The sequence below is a fragment of the Ornithorhynchus anatinus genome, chromosome 14 (assembly GCF_004115215.2).
Source record: "Ornithorhynchus anatinus isolate Pmale09 chromosome 14, mOrnAna1.pri.v4, whole genome shotgun sequence".
Classification (NCBI taxonomy): domain Eukaryota; kingdom Metazoa; phylum Chordata; class Mammalia; order Monotremata; family Ornithorhynchidae; genus Ornithorhynchus; species Ornithorhynchus anatinus.
In genome coordinates this window covers 15,695,233-15,714,776 of record NC_041741.1, presented here as the reverse complement: position 1 = coordinate 15,714,776, position 19,544 = coordinate 15,695,233, and the positions used below count along the sequence as shown (strand labels likewise).

Genomic DNA, 19,544 nt, shown 5'->3' with positions numbered 1-19,544 from the left:
GTATCCGTTAAGCCCTTACTATATGTCAAACGCTCTTTTAAGGGCTGGGGTATGTAGGAGTTAATTTAGGTGGGGTAGGTAGGAGTTAATTTAGGTGGGTTAATTTAGTTAATTTAGTCCCTGTCTCTCCTAGGGCTCACAATCTGGGTATGAGGGAGAACAGGTATTCAATCCCCACTTTACAGTTGAGGAAAGGGAGGCATAGAGAAGTTAAGTGATTTGTTCAAGGTCACAAAGTAAGCAATTGGCAGAGCAGAGATTAGAACCCAGGTCCTCTGACTCCCTGAAAAATTCTGGGAGTGGGGTTTCAGAAAGAGACAGAGAAAATTAAAAAAACAGTGATCATCCCAGAAGATTACTTAGAAGGAAAATGATTTTGAAATTTAGAAAAACTTATATACTTCCTCTTCTCAGGCTAGGAACACATCTACCAACTCTATTGTAGTGTAAGCTCCCAAGCACTTAGTAAAGGACTCAGCAGACAGTAAGCCCTTAATAAATTCCTTCCAATCCCTGCTCATTCACTCCTATGGCTTCAACTACCATCTCTAGGAGATGACTCCCAAATCTACATTTCCAGTCCTGGAACTCTCTTCTTTGCTGCATCGTCACATTCTCTCTTGCTTTTAAGATTTCTTCACTTGGATGTCCTGCCGACACCTCAAACTTCGCATATCCAAAACAGAACTCCTTAACTTTCCACCCAAACTCTGCCTTCCCCATAACTTTTCCATCACTGCAGATCGCTGTCCTTTCCATCTCCCAGGCCCATAATCTTGGCATGATTTTCCACTCATCTCTCTCATTCAAACCACGTATTCATTTTGTCACTATAATCTGTCAGTTCTACCTTCTTAACTGCTAGAATCTGCCCTTTATTCTTCATTCAAAATGCTACCATGTTGATCCAAGCACTTTTATCCTAGCCCACCTTGATAAGTGCCTCAGCCTCTTTGCCGGCCTCCCTGCCTCCTGTCTCTCCCTACTTCAGTCCATACTTCCCTCTGCTGCCCAGATCGTTTTTCTTAAAAAAGTTTAGTCCATGTCTCCCCACTCCACAAGACCCTCCAATGGTTGCCCATCAAACAGAAACACCTGACCATCGGCTTCAAAGAACTCAGTCAGCTTGGCCCCTCCTATTTTATCTACCTTCCTAATACAAAACCCAACGGGGAATCACTCATCAACTGCCACCCTGCTCACTGTACTTTGATCATATCTGTCTCACTGCCAGCTCCTTGCCCACCTCCTGCCTCTGGTTCAGAATTCCCTCCCCTTCACAATAGTAATAATAATTGTGGTATTTGTTAACTGTTTACTCTGTGCCAAGCACAGTACTGAATGCTGGGGCAGATATAAAATAATCAAGTCCCACACAGGGCTCATCGCCTAGGCAGAGGGAGAACAGGTATTGAATCTCCATTTTGCTGATGAGGGACCTGAGAGACAGAGACTTGCCCAAGGTCAGATAAATGGGATTAGAACTCAGGTCCTCTGACTCCCAGACCATTGCTCTTTCCACTAGGCCATGCTGTCTCTCTATGGCAGACCACCCTATATGACAGACCACCACTCTCCCCACCATCAAAGCCTTATTGAAATCACACCTCCTCCAAGAGGCCTTCCCTGATTAAGCCCTCATCTCACCTTCTGCCCCCAGTGATGAAGGAAACCAGTCAACGGATATAAAGGTGGTTTCGTAACTCCCCTTTCTGTTTTGCTGTCTATTCCTTCTGCCTCTCATACCTTCTTAAATTGTGACACCCCCTACCTCCACCCCCCCGGAGGGACAAGGATCATGTCTAATACTGACCTGTGTATTATCTCCCCGTGCTTACTACAGTGCTCTGCACACCGTAAGCGTTTAATACATATGATTACCATTACTACTACTACTCTTCTATTGCCTTTGAATTCGGTTTACCGATTGGAACTCACAAAGTTATGTGTCGCAGGCAAACCCTTGTGTATCTTTGCCCAGTGATCGGAGAAGAGATGAGACGAAGTTTCTAGATAGGAGGAGAAGCACTGAATTTTTTTATGGTATTTGTTAAGCACTTACTGCGTGCCAGGTACTGTACTAAGCACCAGGGTAAATAAAAGCTAATCCGTTTGGACACAGTCCATGTTCCACATGGGGTTCACAGTCTACACCCCATTTGACAGATGAGGTAACTGAGGCCCAGAGAAGTGAAGTGGCACACATGCCCATGGTCACTCTGCAGGCAAGTGGCAGAGTCAGGATTAGAACCCAGGTCCTTCTGACTCCCAGGCCCGTAACTCCACCCCTAGGCCACGATGCTCTTTGGACTCTATGCCTGCTTACCTCTCTGCTTAAGTGAAACAGAGTCCTTAAACAAGACCCCATAGCAAGATCTATCACAAATAATATCTTAATCAGCACCGTTCTGGTCATTCAACTAGCGGCAGCAGAAACTAGTTGCGGACGAGCTCGTTGTGGGCAGGAACATGTTCGTTTGTTGTTATATTGTACTCTCCCGAATGCCCAGTACAGTGGTTTGCACACAGTGAGCGCTCAATACAGACTATTGAATGAATGTCGGCAGGCTAGACAAAGGGCAAGGAGGAAAGATGGGAAAAAAAAAAATCACACTGGCTCAGTTGGGCTACAATTTGGGGAACGAATGAGCTTCTGTTCCCAGGGCCATCAATCTAATTCCCTTCATAAGCAATAAATTCCCCATATGAATTTTTAAACGTTTAAAGAACCAAAGGAGAGAATGTTCTTGCCCTCTCGGTCAATTTACTCACTGGAAGACATGAGTAAAGTACTAACATAGAAATGTGTTTTGTTCTCTTTATTTCTAAACTAGTTGGGTAAAAATTTGTGAACATGAAAAAATGAAAATGTGAACCGTGGAATAAATTACACATTAGAAGAAGCCACTGAATAAGGTTCTTGTACTTAGCGAGCAGCAAGAAAGTAGCCTATTATTTGTTAGGAAATATATATGTGTATATACATATAAGGAAGGAACTAAGATTGAAAGTGAATCTATTGCTCTGAATGCTTTTTTTTTTTGAATGGAGCATATGGTATACTTGAGGCAAGAAAGTGAATGAAGAGGTTGTTTTTTCAAAACTGGAATGTGAATGAAACAAAAGAAAGCAATTGAGCAAACTCTTTTACAGGCATTTATCTTTACCTTTTACACTACTATAAATTATAATAAATGAATTATAGTACTATAAACTATTATAAATGATTTATTCATAGTAATGTCCGTCTCCCCCCTAGACTGTAAGTTCTAGTGGATAGACTACGGGACTGGGCGTAGGATGGACCTGGATTCTAATCCTGGCTCCACCACTTGTCTGCTGGGTGACCTTAGGCAAGTCACTTCACTTCTCTGGGCCTCAGTTACCTCATCTATAACTGAAGGCTTTTAAAATTCATCAGTTTGCTTTCAGCTAGTGGTCTTATTTTGGCATATTTCATTCTCCCTCAATTTAGGCATCAATGCTTTCAATTCTAAAATAAAGTCTGAGTAGATAATAGTATAGAGACTATATATTTACCCTTTTTTGCTCCTTTTTTTAATCTTACAATGTAAAATCCAAGAGTAATACATTCAGTTGTATAACTACGAATTGGGTCGGGGGTTTCCTTTATGAATTTTGTTTCTTAAAAAGCTATCACTGTTTTGCTGGCAGAACCCCAAGAATGCTGTCTGGAAATTGCACTTGCATTTGAAAAACTCAAATTCCTCAAATGGGGGGTTAAGACTGTGAGTCCCATGTCAGACATGAACTGTGTCCAATCTGATTAGCTTATATCCATCCCAGCCCTAAGTATAGTGCCTAGTGCAGAGAAAGCGCTTAACAAATACCATTAAAAAAAGTTCACTGTGGGCATGGGGCATGTCTATCAACTACGTTGCATTGTACTCTCCCACGTGCTTAGTACAGTGTTCTGCACACAGTAAGCACTCAATAAATACCACTAATTGATTGGTAGTATGTCCCTTTCTTCAGCAGGGCTACTTCTAGGCTTATTTCTCCATCTTTCCTTGCTCCCTTTTACCTCCTTCTTTCCTTGGTATGCTCTTTCTCTTTCTGAGCACCCACCACTAAATATCTCATCAAGGGCTGGGATTATGATTCTAATATCTTGTCTCTCCCCACCTTTAGCACTTAAAACAGTGTCTGGCACATAGTAAGCGCTTAACAAGTAGCATTATTTCAAAGTCTTTTGAAATCCACCTTCTACTAGGATACTTTCCCATCTTTCCTCCAGGTCAGGTCCTTTCAACAACCACCTCGACCCCACAGCTGCTCACAGCACCTCTGTACATACGGATTTAAGCATTCTACTATTTAAAGACTTCTTTGTTCATCTCTGTATCTTCCCATTCTCATCTTCCTTCTCCTTATCTATTTTTCTCTGTTTCCCCCACTAGCTGGTAAGCTCCTTGAGGAAAAGACTCCTGTTTACGTCTTTTGTTCTCTCCCAAGTTTTTAGTACAGTGTTCAGCCAGCCATAGATATTCAAAAAATATTACTGATTTGATTGCAAAATAAAAAAAAAATTTTACTGCAAAAAAAAAGAAAGGAGCGAGTCCTATCATTTTTGGAAACCTAACTCCCACCATTTCTTATATTTGGATGAAAGACTTGCTTTTAGGATTGTGGTCTCAACTCTCACAGGATAAATCCTTAAATTATGGTGGCTCTGTTTCTTATTGAAAACAGCAAGTCTTCTTTAACAATAAGTCCAATACTCAACTAAATCACTCGATAGTAAGAAAGTTGGAAAAGCTTAACCTAAAAGCAATGGGGACATTGCCAATTTTTACCATTTGTGATATTAACAAGTTTAACCTGGCTCAGCAACCACCCTAAGTGTTAGAGCAACCATCAGGATACAAATCAAAGGTGCTGAAATGTAGACATGTGGGTTTTCTGGGGAGCTGGGAGAGAGAAATGGATGACAATTTGAAGGGTCAGTTTTTTAACATGAATACATGTAAGAATTCAGAACAGATTTCAGGTCTCTATTAACGGTCGTAGGATTCAAAAGATTTTCCAACTCGTGAATCTTTTTTCCAAGGAAACCGTTAAGCTCTATATTTCAGGAAAACCTTAACCCTCAGTAGTTTAAAAAGGAAAACTTTGTGCAGAAGTGTCATAAGAGGGAGGGTTTTACTACTGTCCTGTGCAATTATATTATCGACTAGATAAGATGGAGGTGGGGCATTCTGGGAGAGATGTGTCCATAGCATCGCTATGGGTCGGACAGGACTCGACAGCATACGACGACGACAACAACAACAGTGTGAATAAGAGATTCTACTGTGGATAGTAGTAAAGGCATTAATGTAAGCTTGTTATGGGCAGGGAAAATGTCTCTTAATTCTGTCATATTGTTCTCTCCCAAGTGCTTAGTACAGTGCTCTGTACACAGTAAGCATGCACTAAATACCATTGATTAATTGACTAATGGCTTCTAAAGTGGAAATCTGCTCTGTGACCTTGGGCAGGTCACTTAACTTCTCTGTGTCTCAGTTACCCTATCTGTCAAATGGGGATTGACATTCTGAGCCCCATGTAGGACAGGGACTGTGTCCCAACTGATTACCTTGTATCTGCCCCAGAGGCTTAAAACAGTGCCTGGCACGTAGTAGGCGCTTAACAAATACTATTATTATGATCATTGTTGTTATTGTTATTATTATTGTTATTTCTGTTATTATTGAGTGATGCTACAGGGCGTGAAGCTCACGGGGGCAGCATTTTCACTTCTGGGAGACAGTACCAGAACCAGACAGTATAGTATCGTTCTATAGAGCTGTCTTTCTTATTCGAAGATGACACCGATGGAAACTGCCTCCCAGTTTTCGACAGAGAGGCAGTATTATCTAAGGCGTTATTTTGCGAAATCCTTAAAGCGCCGCCTTCCCACCGCTTGTTTTTGGTAGCCCAATTTCAGCTCACCATAGAGCGGCTGTTTGAGTATCCCCCTGTCATCCGTTCCCCTCACACGAGCCTCCCACCAAAGGTACGTTGAAAAGCGCTCAATAAATATGAATGAATGCATGAAAGGAGCACAGCTTCAAGGTTAAGTGAAGTGTAGAGGTGTAGCTCAGTGGTAGAGCACACGCTTTGCATGTATGAGGCCCTGAGTTTGATTCCCTGAATCCCCACTTTCCCTCTAGACTGTAAGCTCGTTGTGGGTAGGGAATGTGTCTGTTCATTGTTGTATTATACTTTCCCAAGCACTTAGAACAGTGGTCTGCACAAGTGACTTGTCCAAGGTCACACAGCAGACTTGTGGCAGAGCTGGGATTAGAACCCAGGTCCTCTGACTCCTAGGCCCGTGCTCTTTCCACTAGGCCACACTGCTTCCTGTGTGGTAGGTTATTGAGGCCTCCCCACACATGCAAATAGGAACTCATTAGTAAGCTATTTATGAAAGTGCAGGGCAGCTCTGTGTACTGTATTACTCAGAAACTACAGATTTCTTGTTTTCATTTTTCTCCAGAACAAAAAGTCTTGAGAAGCAGCATGGCCCAGTGGAAAGAGCACAGGCTTAGGAGTCAGAAGACCTGGGTTCTAATCCCAGCTCTACCACTTATCTGTTATGGGATCTCGGGCAAGTCACAACCTCTCTGACTCACAGTTCCTTCATCTGCAGAATGGGGGTTCAATACCTGTTCTCCTGATTAGACTATGAGCCCCCTGTGGGACCTGATTATCTTGTATCTACCACAGTGCTTAGTACAGTGCTTGGCACATAGTACTAACAAACACCTAAACAAATACCACAATTATTATTATTTTCAAGTGTTGAGACGTTTCCAATTCATAGCAACTCTAAGAATATATTTTCTCCAGAAAGTCCTGTCTTCTGCCATATATATGGACATACCACAATTATTACTATTATTATTATTATTATGAATAATCTCTTTTCACTAGTAGAACACTTAGTCTACAAATATCCCCCCAGAAGCACTACCCATCAAAAGAAATCCCCGGCTCCAAGGAGCGATTCAGAAATGTGGTTCTACTCAGTTTGGCCCGAACGTATATTTTCATGACCATTTTGGTTAGAACATATATTTTCATGACCATTTTGGTTAGGGAATTAGGGAACGTCCTTCCGACAACGCAAGCTTGTTTGGGCTCGACATGCCTCATTTTCAAAGACTCTCCTTGAATGCAGACCCACCGTTTCAGAACGGGTGAGTGGTCCAGTGACGGTTTCCCTTTACGCGGGGTTTCACAAGAACGCCACCCTTGTGTTACAGAACCGGGTGGATTGGGGAGAGAGTTTTCCAAATAAACAAAGAAAAAATTTTCACCAGAGACTGTATTTCTTGGAAGAAGGTCAAATGCCATTTTTCAGCATTCCCTGTCAAAGATAACTCTTCAGCCCCGCATAGCTGACTGTTACCGTGGCCCATTTCCCTTCAATAAGTGGGTGGGAACCCTGAGTTCTTCACTACCATCAGTATTCCATGAAGTATACGGTTTTCTCGGACTACAGCATCATTATCCTCCCATAACCTATCCATGGCCAATCGCCTAGAGGTGACCTGAAGGTCATAAATTTGAATCTTCCCCAAGATCTCCTGCTGAGCTAAGTGAATAGGCTCATGTTGTGCATTTTAAAGCTCAGATAGCTTTGGAAATTGGAAATATGAACAATTTGTCATTAAAACTCCCCAGATGATTTTAGGTTGGCAGATGGAAAAATGCTTGCTTTCCAGGTATTTGTTGATCATTTAATTGTGGCAGGGAACGTGCCTCCCAACTCTGTTGGATCATACTCTCTCAGTTGCTTAGGACAGTGCTCTGCACACAGTAAGCACTCAATAAATGCCACTGATGACGACGTTGATAATTTAGCAAAGAAACAGACCCTGATACAAGAGCATGTTCTGTACCTTGTGGTCAGAAATTCACTTTTTTTTTTAACAATTGCACTTACTTGAATAAAGGAGTTCCACAAACGACACACTTATATGTGCCGGGGGCTTTGTGATGTGTAAATTCTCCTTCAAAGGCACTGGGAAACAAAGCAAAACACAGAGTAAAGACGGTTAGTAAGGTAAAAGTTATCTTTATCTTCCAACTTCTTCAGGCTTGCTCTAGGATAAAATAACCTGCCAGCCAATCCTCTACAACATCATCAGAGCGCGGATGTTACTTGGTCCTCAAAAGCTCCCAGGACCTGCATCTAGAGTTCTAATTAAGTCGACTTCCAATCGATCACTGCCCCTGAGTAGTGGCAAAAGGTGGGGGAGAATTGGAAGGGGAGTTTTTCTCTTTAGAGTGTAAATTCCTTGTAGGCAGAGAATATATCACTTCTTTATTCTGTACTTCCAAAGCACCTAGTATAGAATAATGCTACCATCATGCCGCCTCCTCCTCCTCCTCTTCCCCTCCTACTACTTGGCCAGGATGAGGCCACTAGTTACCTACTAATGAGGTGATCTCCTTCCTCTGTTCTCTTCAGTTTCTCCCCACTTACTTCCACCACAACTGCAAGACTAATTACACAATTGGAACCTTGGGAGAAATCTCTGAAGATGTTTAACAGCTCCAAACCAGAGCTGACAAAGAAAGGAAAAAAAAAATCCGATTATGTGTATGAAAGTAATCTTTGCAATTTTCCAACTGTCAGGAATTTAGATTCGATGGTCTCTTAGTTGGCTCTGATGGTGTCTACCACCCCTTTGGCTGACTTTTCCTTTAAAAATTGACATATAGATTCTTAATGGAATTTTCATTGACTTCAAATGCTAAACAGAGCATTTAGCTAAGCTAAAAGATAACGGCCCAACATTTACGAAAAGATGGTTTTTCGGTGTCTCGGCACTGACCATCATGTCCTAAACGTCCATCTGAAAATGAAGTAGAGGAGCCGAGGTTTCCCATCAAGCAAATCATCTTTTTTTTTTTTGGTTGGAAAAGGAATATTGCAGCTTTAAGGGAATATTTTTCCAAGTTAACAATCTTCGAGGCTAGGAGGTCATTCAGCTAATACAAATCAGCTGTGCTAGCCCAACAAAAAGTCTATGTGCTCTGCAGCTTGTTTTTATTATCCTTTCACCCTCTTTATGAGGTCCAATTTTTTTATAAACAGAATTTTTAAGAATGACCTAATCTCTGGTTGTTTGTGTGTGTTAAATCATTTTGCTAGTCACACACACAACCGTCCGCCTTTCGTAGAAGTTCTCCTGAGTGGAAGCAGAGCTTCCCCAGCTAACTCACTGTGGGGTTGGGCTAGAGGGTCCTATTTGGTCGATTCACTGAACAGTATCTACTGTGACAGCAAGAGAGCGTTGCCTATTAACAAATATCCCCTGTGTGGCAAAGAGCTCTTTCAGGTCATGAATGGAAAGAAGCAGTTACATCATTAATAAATTTGGATCAGAGGTAAGCTAGGTCCTTGTGCCAAGCTCTGCGGTATAAATTAGACAACAAAACAGTTAGGCCTTGGCCAGTTACCTTTGAGCTGGAATCAGCTGAGAGAGACTTTATTCACGAAAACCGGTCTTGGAGCTGAACACACTCTCTTTTCAGGACCTAGGGCAAATTTCCAAGGACTAAAGCCATGTGAGGGCAGTTATTGGAAATTTTTGACATTCCAGCCACAAATGAGCCAATAAATACTTTCTCCACATGTGCTTCAAAAAGAAATCGGAGTGGGGTGGAAAGGAACTAAATTATGCTACCTTTTTCTTTTTTTTTTCCAGCCAAAACGTCTATCCTCACAATGACCACGTTCAAAATTTCGGCTCCCTGGCATCGGGCCAGGTCCCTCTTGGTTCTGCTTACTGGGATATCTTCCAAAAGAATGTACCTAAACCGCTATTACTTCCACACATTTTGTAGTAAACTCAAAACAGGCCCTAAACAAAAGCTCTGTGACTTGGTAAGATATATGGGTTCATTAGGAGGCGGGGCGGGGGGAGAGAAAATACAATCCACTATTGGCCCCGTACTCTCTCTGGCATTTCGAGGGTGTGAATTTGTGGAGGTTAGTAGACTAAATTCTAAATTCCCGGAAAGAGTCTGCAAAGAAGATCAGGATGTAGGACAGGTGAGGAGGAGACTATTGCTTCGTGATTCCTCCATTCGGTCTCTTACCTTTCCGTCCCTTTCTCCTGAGTGACATGGTACTGCAGGGGTGTCAGGCGCTTCCTTAGTTCCTCTTGGGAAAAGACCACCTTACAGCTCCTTTTATCCCTACGTGACCCTGGAAAGGGAGAGGATATGGGAGAAGGAACCTTTTTAGCTTAAATCCTGAGTAATTGCTTTGGCTCCCAGCCCCAGCCCAGCTTCTGCATTGGCTTGTCAATGACCAGATCGGTCCCTAATGCATGAGAATGGCTCAGCTGAACTGCAGCTGATTATTTCTTCTGGTCCAACTTTGAAAAGAAGGTTGCTCAAGAGCCAGATGAGTCACTGGAGCAGTGACGACGTGCCGTGGCCAAAAGCCTTCTGTGTGCGATGCTGAGCCTTTTCACACGGCCCTTCCAGGAATGCAACACATCCCTTCTACCACAGCAGAAAGAAATAATAAAAAATAAAAATCCCGCCTGGAAATTTGGACTCTACGCTCAATGCATCGCTGTGCATTTATGACAGCTGGACTGTAGAAACAAGATAATGGGCATATGATGGGAAATCACACCTTTGCACTCAACGATTCTCCAATGGGCAGATATTCTAAAGTCAGTACGTTTCCACCATGGGTGGACTGAAACTATTATAGCACAGATCGATTTTCCTCAACGTCCAGAGAGCTGTGTTTTTCCTCTACGAGTGGACTGACTCTTCTCAATGTCTCCATCGGACCACTCCGTTAGAGTCGTACGAACCGAGAAAACGAATGCTTCAGAGTGAGATCTGAAGAGTTGCAAGACAGTCGAAGGAGCTCCGGGAGAAAGAATTTGTCATTAGGCAAATTCTAGAAATTCTCCCAAAAGGTTATGCCACAAAAAATGGGGGGGGGGGGGGGGAGAGAGAAGAAGGTCGATATCTACTTGAAAGTTCAACTAGCTCCTTCAGTAGGGTAAACTCAGGAAAGCTTCCCTGATTAAAGGGTGTTTCAAAGTAAAATTGTTTGAATAAGGATCTAATAATACTGGCAGTTTTTTTATTTCTATCTACATGGAACATCTTGCAGCAAGAAACTCTGAATAACACCTGTTTGCCTATAAAATTGCATTTTACCTGAAAAGTGACAGAAAGAATCCTGCCTCCACCAGAGTAGAAGAATTACTCATTGCAATGAAATTGCTTTTCTCGGCAATCCATCACGATGGTGGAATTCTCACAGAGAGGTCCAAATGTCATTTTTTTCATTGTTTTCCATTACCACAAGAGACAAAAGCTCACTTATTTTCTCCTGCATCATATGAACTCACCCTTCGAGCATTTCAGTCATTGGGATGCAACTGGTTTCTTCACCAGATGCCTAATTGTGCAGCATGTAGGTTTCCGAAGATGAAATTATCACTAGCTCATTGCAATTTGCTGCACCCTGCCCAAAATAGTGTTGGAGAGGCTGTGGGGTGGAGAGAAGAGTTACGGAGACACATCCACAGCCAAAGACAAACACAGAGGATTACTCAACTGTCTGAAAAGCTGTGAATGGGGTGGGGGGAGGGAGGAACATGGGGAAAGGAGGGCCAGATAAGCCTGCCATGGAATGTGTTCTGCAGGCTCTCAAACAGAGCTCTCCTGATCTGCCCAAAGGAACTGGTTTCCAGCAGGAACCCTCCTCCTATAATGCCCCACCATTGATCCTGGGGGGAAAAAAAAGGCAAACGCAATATCCACCAACAAAGGAATCCAGCAGCATGGCGTAATGGATAGAGCATGGGCCTGGGAGTCAGAAGGTCATGGGTTCTTATCCCGTCTCTGCCACTTGTCTGCCGTGTGGCCTTGGGCAAGTCACTTCGCTTCTCTGTTGCTTCAGTTACCCTCATCTGTAAAATGGGAATTGTGACTGTGAGCCTCACATGGGACAGGGACTGTGTCCAACCCGATTTGCTTGTATCCACCCCAGTGCCTAGTACAGTGCCTTGGCACCAAGTAAGCACTTAATTATTATCTTCCACACCAGGTCAATCCACTCTGAAAAAGTCTCTCTCTCAGCTGGACCATTTAGGTTTTTTAAAATCTCAAAATACCTCCTGATTCTACTAGGAACATCACCTTAAATTTGGTCCAATGTCCCTTACAGATGGTTTTCTGCCCTAATTTTTCCTCAGCTCTTCATAAGCTAAAAGCGACCTTTGCAGGGACAAGCTGAACACACTCTGAGAGAAGTGTATTTCGCTTAATTCATTGTGGGCTTCTTAAAAGCTGGCGTTTAAGAGTCCTTTTCTCCAAAGGATTTCGCCTTTAATCACTTGGTCAAAGAAACTGACTACTTGTTCATTTAAGCTGACAAAATATCTTGTTTAAATTACTTCTTTCTCATGACTGAGGTCATTAAAATCTAACAATTAGACATAAACAATCCTGGAAAAAATATTTTTGCTGCTAATATAGGTTCATTCATATAAAAAGGCCAATTGTGTTCCCAAAGCAGAGGGAATGGAGTTACCCATCTGTATGTCATTTAGTACAAGGGAAGCAACTGCAGGTTTAAATTACATGGTATTGGATTGCAATTTCCTAAAATTTCCTAACATTGGATGCTTTTCTGCTTTTTTACCTTGAGTCATTACTAAGGAGTGTTCATAAAAAGTAGCTTAAAGTACAGATGCTTGCAAATCATTTAGGCAAAGATGTTTCTCTCTCTCTCTTTTTTTGAAGAAAAAGAATAATACTGTTGGTCACTATTGACTAACCATGTCAAGTATTTGAATTGAGGAAAAAAAAGTAAAATTGAAAACATCTGATTGAAGTAAATAATGCAAACATAAAAAGCTTTACTAGTTGAATGAGGGGTATTGAAGTGACTATTTCATAGATTAGAAATTACTTTTGATCTAAACATTCTTAAAAACAGATTGTTTTCCACTCTGAACCATCTCATTAACTGCTACAGAGCCCTCGTTGTAATGGCAAGCTTTGAAAGGGTGCTGTTGCAGCCTTTTGTTACCCTCAATCTTTCTTTTCTTTTTCTTTTTTTTTGGGGGGGGAATAAAAATTTCATTCCAGGTTTCTTTGTTTGTCTTTCAAGAACCACTAAAGCAGTATTCGCACAAATTTTGCAGGAATGTGCCCTGTGTCACAGCCTACAAATTATTTGGTTTTGGTGCACTTAAAGGTCACCTTTCAAATTAGCAAATTTTTCCTACCTCCTGGCTTTTCAACCTTAAATATAAATATTGTTTCCTAACTGTAAGTGAGGTTTGCTCCTTAAAAAGTACTATTGCTTATTTAAAGTTGTCAAACCTGGAGGGTTTTGTCCTCGATATTTCTGAACCAATAAGCCGTTTCAGAGTGCAGCTAACAGCAAAAGGAAATGTTTTAGGCAACTCCACAAGGCTAGGACTCATCAATTTTTCACAGTGTATCTTGACTGTAACCAACAAGAGGTTACGACAGTGAGATGGTAAAACTCACTGCTCTACTACCTCTAACTCCAGTCCAGTGACAATAAAAAGAAATCAACTTTATGCTAGTTTGGGAAAAGTTGAAATGATTTTTCTTCTTTTCTTTCTGTCTCCATTTCTTGCTCATTTTTCAGAAGTCTATGATTTCAAATGACTGCTTTTGAGAAAACCATGCTGTTTTAGAATTCTCAAAAATGAAATTTATGAGGTGGACTCTTTCCTTATCATCTTTATTAGGTACTATATAGTTGCTATTGTGGAGTGAAATTTACCATTTCAAGTTTGTCTAATGTTTGATATGTGACATAAAAATTAACTTAGCAGTATGGAGGGAAATCTTCCTCGCCCATTGTTCATACATTTAATTGCATACTTTACACACTCTGTGTGTGTGAGAGAGAGAGAGAGAGGAAAAAAAAGAGAGCGAGAGAGAGCATGTGTGTGAAAAGAGTCCTTTGTTTTCTACTAATGATCGTTTATCTGGCCACTGATATACAAAACATCAACAGGTGTAACGTTTATCTTTTAGTTCAAATTCTTCCTAACATCACGAATATATCACTGAGAAAACTGTAGTTTAGATATTTCATGGTAATGAAAACCCGTTTTTGAGTTTCTACAATTGCCCTATTTTTTTAAACTGCCATAAATGAGGCATGGACATAGGAATTAAATATTTAGGAAGGAATACCCATCCCGATTAATTTGTATCTACCCCAGTGCTTAGAACAGTGTTTGACACATCATATCACTCATATTTATTGAGCACTTACTGTGTGTAGAGCACTGCCCTCAGTGCTTGGGAGAGTACGCTATAACAGTGTCGGCAGATACATTCCCTGCCCACAACAAGGAAGTGCTTAATGAATACATTTTTTTAAAAAAAAAAGCTACCATGCAATCAATAACCCATGAAGGATTTAAAAAGTTCAATAAAGATCAATGGTGGATACACAGGATCCCATTGAATCTATCAATCGATAGTGTTGCTTGAGAGCTTAGTATGTGCAGAGCCCTGTACTAAGCGCTTGGGAGAGTACAATACAATGGAGTTGATAGACACTCTCCCTGCTTCCGAAGGGGCTTACAATCTGGAGGATCTGAGTCTGAAGGCTTGGACTTTCTGCCCAAGAGTTAAGTAGCCAATCAGCCTGTGTCTCTTTTCCTTGTTAGTTCCCTCAACAAAGGAAATCTTGTCATCGACAAGGTTCGAACAAGGGTCTCATATAGTCTAGAAACCATGAAAGCTTCTTAATTTCCTAGAAAATCACATTTCTTCCCCAAATCTTAATGCATTTCTAGGTCATAAATCTTAGGTTTCTGTGTGAGAGAACAAAGCAAAACCAAAAGTTCACCTTATACTACTTTGATTTTGGCCCTAAGGTTAGAAAAAAATGGTGAAACAATTATTTACCCAAGGTAATATATTTGTAATACATAATCATATTTCTCTGGTTCTTCGGCCTTTTCTGTTTAGTATGAATACATTAGCACTGGCATAGTAATGCCACTCCACTTAAGGAGCACATGCCTGTATTTCCAGCAGGAATCCCAATTTTTTTTAATGGTATTTGTTACGCATTTACTATGTGTCAGGCACTGTACTAAGCACTGGGGTAGATACCAGCTAATCAGGTTGGACGCAGTCCATGTCCCTCAAGGGACTTCCAGTCTCCATCCACATTTTCCAGATGAGGTAACTGAGGCACAGAGAAGTGAAGTGACTTCCCCAAGGTCACAGAGCAGATGAGTGGCATAGCCGACATTAGAACCCAGATCCTCTCATTCCCGGCCCATATCCTTTTCATTAGGCCACGCATTCTTAGAGTTGACACACAACAGGGTCATTCAATCGCTTTACCTCAGAATTCTTTTTCCCTAACATTTTGGAGAAGCCTGATTCATTTTCAGACTAATAATCTCTATATGATTTTTTTAAGGGATTAAGAACAATTGTACCAAAATGCTTAAATCAGAATAAGGAAAATCATAGCTATATCTGATGACTGAGGCACAATTTTAAACTGTGGGGCTATTTTGATTATTCTTTAAAATGTGTGGTGGTCCCCTTTCGTTAATACTTTTCAAAATAGAATTTAACTTCTCCGAAGCAGGAAACAAAGGAGTTCAACTGATTATTGAACTGATTATTACAGGCCATGAGAAGCAGCATGGCCTAGTTAACAGAACATGGGCCTGGGAGTCAGGAGGACCTGGATTCTAATCCCTCCTCTGCCACTCGTCTGCTGTGCAACCTTGGGCAAGACACGTCACTTCTCTGGGCCTCAGTCCCTCATCTGGAAAATGGGGACTAAGACTGTGAGCCCCATAAGTGACATGGACTGTGTCCAACCCAGCACTTAGAACAGTGCCTGGCACATAGTATGTGCTTAATACCTTAAAAAAAAAGCAATCTCATTTTGCCAGCCAGGATAGATGGTGTCACATAAAAAATGGATGTTGGTGATGATAATAATGATGATTATTCCGATGAGGATGACAACAACAGTGAGGCAACTTTTCACCTGCCTTAAAATTCAGACAATATTTTGATGTATAAAAATCTCTACGAGCCGAAAATATTTTCATTAACCTTACCCACACTGGCCAAGATCAAAGAGTTGGAGGATGATCTCATGACCATATATGTTAGCAGCCCAGTGTCTTGAGGAATATAGGGCATCTGCTACCTGGATCCTTTTTCTACAAAAACGTTCAGTCTATATTACTCCACTCCTCAAAAACCTCCAGTGGTTGCTCATCCACCTCCGCATCAAACAGAAACTCCTCACAATCTGCTTTAAAGCAATAATCTTGCCCGCTCCTACCTCACCTCACTGCTCTCCTACTACGACCCAGCCCGCACACTTTGTTTCTCTAATGCCAACCTTCTCGCACTACCTCGATCTCATCTATCTCGCCACCGACCACTCACCCACTTCCTGCCTCTGACCTGGAACGCCCTCCCTTTTCATATCCAACAGACAACTACTCTTCCCATCTTCAAAGCCCTACTGAAGGTACATCTCCTCCAAGAGGCCTTCCCTGACTCAGCCCTCATTTCCTCTTCTCCCACTCCCTTCCTCGTCATCCTGATTTTCTCCCTTTATTCACTCCTCCCTCAGGCCCAAAGCACTTATGTACACATTCATAATTATATTAATGTCCGTCTCCCCATCTAGACGGTAAGTTTTACATGGGCAGGGAATGTGTCTACCAACTCTGTCATTTGTACTCTTCCAAGCACTTAGTACAGTGCTCTGCACATAGTAAGTGCTCAGTAAATATGATTGATTTAGTCATTCATTTACATTAATATTAACATTCTTACGATCCTGCAGTATAATTTATTTTAAGCCAAGCCTTCCTTGTTTTGGGCTCTGGGTCCATGGGTCTGTGCTAATTGCACTGCTGCTTTAAAGGACTTAAAGAAGTAACTTCACCTGCCTTGTCTTCAAGTTATTACCCGGCAAAAGTTATTGTCCTCGTCTATGTAGCCGACTATCTGTGCCCTTATTGCCGAGAAGTAAGGAGGAGCAAAGGTGCACTGAATGAAAAGTTTCCAGCCAATGGAAAGAAAGAACTCTTGAAAGTTACGTGGCAAAAAGCTGAAGCGTTTTCATCTCAGATGCACCATCCAAACAGATGTGGTGGGATACCGCAGCTGAAAATTCTCCAGCCTCCACCACGAGAAGTTATTTGTTAATTACCACGTTTGTAAGCTCCCCCCTGGACTGTTAGCTTGTTACGGGCAGGGAACTTGGTCTGCTAATTCTACTGTACTCTCCACTTAGAACAGTTCTCTGTTCAGGGTAACCCTCAATAAATATATGATTTACAGATGGATTGATTTTTTGCCTGTGCCAGAGATTGAGCCAGGTGAATAAAAGAGGATACTATACATGAGAACCTGTTTGTTTTCTGTTTCTCTGTTCATTTGACATGTTGCAATGAAGTCTCCTGTCAGGAGCAATGGATGAGACTTGATCCTGATGGAGAAGAATTAACTATAGTGCCAGTGGCTTGTGGAGTGCAAGTTTCAGGCTTTCTTGTATATTTGGAGGGCTTCAGAGAAAATAATTCTGCAGATCTATTTCAATTAGTATATTTTATTAGTCCATAAGCGAAGTCCCAATTTACATCAATGGACGTTGCCAGGATGTCAGGAGAACAGATCATTTTAAAGCTTCAATTTAAGCAAACTAAAATGTTTTAGCAGTTCACAGTGGGATGATTAAACTGATCTGATTTTCATATTTGAAGGAGGTAGGCAATTCGCTTCACAATGTCAAGTTTTTCTAGTAGCAGAATGCGCCTTTCAAACGTAAACTTTTCTGAGAATATGGAGTTATTTCAGGGGAGCAGAGAATGGAGATAGAAAGAAGAGTTTGAGAGCTCTATTAACCAATGAAAGCAAATAGACTATGGACATCAGCTTGGCACAGTGCTTGGCACATAGTAAGCGCTTAACAAATACCGTCATTATTATTATCCAATGCTAAATCATTTAAAATTGCAACTCCAAAGCCTTAATTTTAATGATTTGGCAGCAGGAAACAGCATGGCCTAGTGGAAAGAGCATGGGGCTGGGAGTCAGGGGACCTGGATTCCAATCTCAGTTCCATCACTTGTCTGCCGTGTGACCTTAGGCACATCATATAACTTCTCAGTGCCTCAGTTACGTCCTCTGTAAAATGGGGATTAAGGTTGTGACCTCTATGTGGGACAGGGACTGTGGCCAAACTAATTAACTTGTATCTACCCCAAAACTTAGTAGAGTGCCTGGCACATAATAAGTGCTTAACAAGTACCATTATCATAATTATTACTATTATTATTATCTCTGGCTAGCACTTCATTTATCTCCTTTGATAGTTTTTTTCTTGAAAGAAAAGAAGAATGAATTCCGCTAGGATCCCATCATAGATTAAACTTCTTTTTCATGGAACAAGCTTTAGTTTTCTGAGGGCATTTCTTAGGCATCAACTTTTTATTTTGTGGATGGGGGCAGGGAGGAAGCAGCAAGCAAATTTCAAAGAGCTATAGATCAGGAAGTCTTGGCCTGCAGGGGCTCTCTCTTCTTCCCCTCTCAGAAATTATTTTCTCTTTTCAACCCTCTTCAAAGCTTTTCAGAGCCCAGCAGTAGATGAGGTTTGGAAGTCCGGCCCAAAATAGTGGGGGCCAAAACAAGGTTTTCCCACAACAGCCAATAATAATAATGATAATAATAAAAATTATGGTATTTGCCTAGCACTTACTCTGTGCCAGGCACTGTACTAAGCACTGGAGAAGATAAAAGGTTGTCAACTGGACAATCGCTTCAAGATCTCAAATGGGCTCTGAAAAAACATGGAAAGTCAAGTTTAAAATATCCATCCTGCTGTTTTCCTCATACTTATGGACAGATACAAATCCAGGGGACACAGTAAGCACTCAATAAATTTGACTGATTGATTGACTCATGCCCAAGAGCCAAATATCCGCTGCTGATTCAGCACAAGCAGCAGTCTCTTATTTAAAAAAATTTGTTAAGATTTCTAAGATCCACTTCAGAATCTCTGAAATCACTGATTTCCATTTTGCTATGAACTCTAAAGCCTCCCAGCTGAGGAGCTTAGAACGACTGAAGAGAGTATCTTCCTCTAAATAACATTTCCTAACTTGTAGGGCTACTCAAATTGAATTTTTTCCTAATAAACCGCAGTCATTAAGAGGCAACAGGGGACGAGAAAGTCAGTTCACTTCAAGTCTATGTGATTTCATGTGAATCATATAATCAAGCTGGAGGTGCCTGTTTTTAATTTTTTTTTCCAGTATGGGCATTCAGTAAAAACATCATAGCACATACAGAAGGAAAAAAATTAAAAACAGACAACTTCAGTTCCATTGGAAGTTTCACAAGCAATCAAAACGTCTTGCAGAGAACAGCTCTCTCTCCCTTCCCCCTTAACCCTGAGAGCTCAAGGATCTAGCCACCCACAACAAGGAAGTAAAGAT

At 41.4% G+C, this 19,544-nt stretch overlaps 1 protein-coding gene across 4 annotated transcripts in view; it reads right to left on the bottom strand.

Moving 5' to 3' along the window:
- The window catches only part of MSRB3 (methionine sulfoxide reductase B3), a 114,075-nt gene that overhangs the window by 66,612 nt on the left and 27,919 nt on the right, over window positions 1-19,544 (bottom strand). For all 4 annotated transcript variants that reach the window (XM_029079154.2, XM_029079155.1, XM_029079156.2 and 1 more), the window contains 2 exons: window positions 10,120-10,228; window positions 7,955-8,032 (listed from right to left, as the gene is read on the bottom strand). In XM_029079154.2, the coding sequence (XP_028934987.1) occupies window positions 7,955-8,032; window positions 10,120-10,228 (187 nt within the window). The remainder of the gene's footprint in view (window positions 1-7,954; window positions 8,033-10,119; window positions 10,229-19,544) is intronic.